Source organism: Merops nubicus, unplaced genomic scaffold (genome assembly GCF_000691845.1).
Source record: "Merops nubicus isolate BGI_N331 unplaced genomic scaffold, ASM69184v1 scaffold35602, whole genome shotgun sequence".
Classification (NCBI taxonomy): Eukaryota; Metazoa; Chordata; class Aves; order Coraciiformes; family Meropidae; genus Merops; species Merops nubicus.
This window is the reverse complement of record NW_008596200.1, coordinates 1-2,918: the sequence shown is the minus strand read 5'-3', so window position 1 is coordinate 2,918 and position 2,918 is coordinate 1. Positions and strand designations below refer to the sequence as shown.

General features: G+C 44.7%; 1 protein-coding gene across 1 annotated transcript in view; it reads right to left on the bottom strand.

The window, feature by feature from the left end:
- The window catches only part of EIF2AK2 (eukaryotic translation initiation factor 2-alpha kinase 2), an 18,417-nt gene extending 16,013 nt beyond the window's left edge, over positions 1-2,404 (bottom strand). Inside the window, exon 1 of the mRNA XM_008936320.1 lies at positions 2,301-2,404. Within this exon, the coding sequence (XP_008934568.1) occupies positions 2,301-2,404 (104 nt within the window). The remainder of the gene's footprint in view (positions 1-2,300) is intronic.
- Between the last annotated feature and the right edge of the window lie 514 nt (positions 2,405-2,918).

The window sequence follows — 2,918 nt, the reverse complement described above, 5'->3', positions numbered from 1 at the left end:
GGAAAAGAGTTTGCTAGCCAACCCATATCTAAGCACTGAATACTACAGACATTCAGCCATGACTTTGCATTCAAAATTTTTATTTCAGCATCCTGAGGAAACCTGCAGTCTGAGTCTCAATGACCCATGAGTTAATTACCTGAGTTGAGAATGATCTGAATGTGACATGAGTTGGTCCCAAATGTAGCCCTGCTTATGGACTCCAAGTTAACCAGCACTGCCTAGACTTGATAGCTTTAGGCATGACTGGCCTGGTTCTCCACACACTGCATTCCTAGCCCAAGAAAACAACTCTCAGCTCTGCAGGACTGAGCCAGCCTGGGCTCTCTCAGCCTTCTTATATTGTGTTCACCACTGACCCCATGAAGTGCTGGGGTTAAACCCTGAATGAGGGTTGGCATACGGATGATGTCCACAACCAGGCAAGAAGGGCCCTCCTGATTGGTTTTTGCACATGGTCTGGTCAGCCTTGGCTGGGAACTGATTAGGAGATCACCACCAGGTGCCCCCACCTTCCACATTAACTTGGAGGTGGGGCAAGAAGCCACCTCTATAAGAACCGACTCTGCTCACATTGGAGTTGGGAGGCCTGCCTACACAGTGTGTGTGCTGTGTGGGGACCCTGGTTATCAAAAGGGCTCCCTGACTCTTCATAGCAAGTGGAATTCACAGGGTGGTGGAGGAAAATCATCAATCTCTCTGGGGAAAAAAAAAAAAAAAAAACAACTATATAATTGGACTCATTGTCTGGCTGATTCCATCTCCCACAGCTTGGCTGCTTGGCCAGCTCACTCCCTTCTGCACATCCTTCATGGTGAGTGCATGAACTTGTCTCTCCCTCTGGTTGTCTGGCACTCTGGATCTCTGGTGTGTGATGTGGTAGTGGAGGGAGCTGGTCTGCCTGCTAATGATAATATCATTTTATGTTGGGCAAGCAGTCAGCAGAAGACCCTATGAGACATCACAGTGGAAGCAGCTATGGCACCAAAACCAGCATAAGATGGGAGGATATGACAGAAGTGTCTCTGCACTACGCCTCAGACAGCTGCAGGAGAATTTACAAGATGGGACACAACACAAAAGAGCTAGGGAGCCAGCTCGGGACCAGCAATGCCCAATGCATCCCATTAGCAGGCAGAGCACCAGGGAAAGGTACCACAAGAGCACCAAAGGAGGCTGACAGCACTCAGCACTGTAGCCAGACACTGTACATTGTACTCCCTGGAACAGCCCAAGTTACGCAGGATTTTCTGAGCTATCAGTGTCCCATCTTACATCACTTACAGATGGGTTGAATAATGTTGGTGACTGCAGCAGTGCACACAGAAAAAAAGTTAAAAAGCTGACTACATTTGAAATGTCTGTAAATTCTGTTTGTCCTATGCTATCACTTTTGAAGCACGAAGACATAGCTGTTTGACTACAGCTGTGGCCATTACTGCAGAAAGGGCCACTTTTTTGAATTACATGAGCCACATGGGGAAAAAAATAAGATAACCAATTAACACTTGAGACATAATACTTATTAATTTATACTGGGACTATGTTCAGGTCTACAAGTAAGTCAGCACAGACAGTGCTGCCTCACGATATTGAAGACATTAAAAGAAACCATTATTAGCATAAGGCTTGTCTTCATCCAAACTAGCAAAAATAAATTGTAAAAAAATATCACACAAGGAAACATCACGGACCTTGCATATCTATGGTCTCTGGCAAGGGAAAAAATAGAAGCAAAACACTATATTTGTGTTAAAAACCACAACATATTTCATCACCTGCACTTGTCTCTAGAAGTAAAAGCAAAACAGGTTAAGCAAGAGACCCTTCTCTGCTAAGAGTTGTTCAGAAATTAACTACACATAAAATATGTTGATACAAAATCAATTAATATACACTCAGCCTTTATGGTCAGAAATTAACAACATAACTCACAAATAATTTCCATGCTTTGTAATACTAAATAAAAATCAAAGCAGAGAGATCATAAACTGAAATACATGCTGCAACCTACCAAACATCCTGGGAGATTTCATGGCAGGTGCACAATTAACCTACAATATACTTACTAGGAGCAGGATTGTTGCTTTCCAAAAAAGGGTCATCAACTCTGAAATGAGTTTTCTCCTCAAACTATCACATGACATCCTCCCTACCACCTACCATTCAATTTATGGTTTCAGCCAGCTCTCCTGCCACATACACATTTTCAGCAAACCAGCTTTTACAATTCCAAGCTTTACTCAGTTCATTTGCTGCAGGAAGTTTCGCTGTTATATAGAGATGCGCAGTGAACTTACTCAGGAACATGAGATGGGCCGGTCCTATCAACATCATCATAAGAGAGTACAAATTTATGCCTTTGGCAGTACTGGTTGAGCTTGTCCATACACTCCCGTTCCATTTTGACACAATCTCAAAAACGTTCTGCAAAGGAACATTCAAAGACACATCTGTACCTCCAAGCATAGTGTAAGACAGCCCCTAAAGCTGCTGTGGTATAAAACAGAAAACTGGTGCCAGTAAAGTAAAATTCACAATTTCCAATTTCTCATTCAAAGGGATGATCTGCAGCTACTGCTGAGGACTCACTGCTTGGAAGGGGAGATTCAGAAAGCAGAGCAGACAATTTAGGAGTTAGAGAATACTTAGCAGATTGCTTGGTGGGAAAAGGCTTCATCATTCCCCGAATCCTGGGGGTAGGGGAGGAAGGAGGAGGGAAGCTAATAGCGTGTCTTCAGTCGGAATTGTAATCTAATGCTTCAGAAAGGGAACAAGAGGCATTTTAACATACCCTTCCAAACCGCGATGAGGGTCAGGCTCAGCGTCACGCACCGGGGATGAGTCCGGGCTCCCGGCGGCGAGGCACTCGCGGAGCAGGCGGCCTCGGCGGGACCGGGCGGACGGATCCCCTGGCC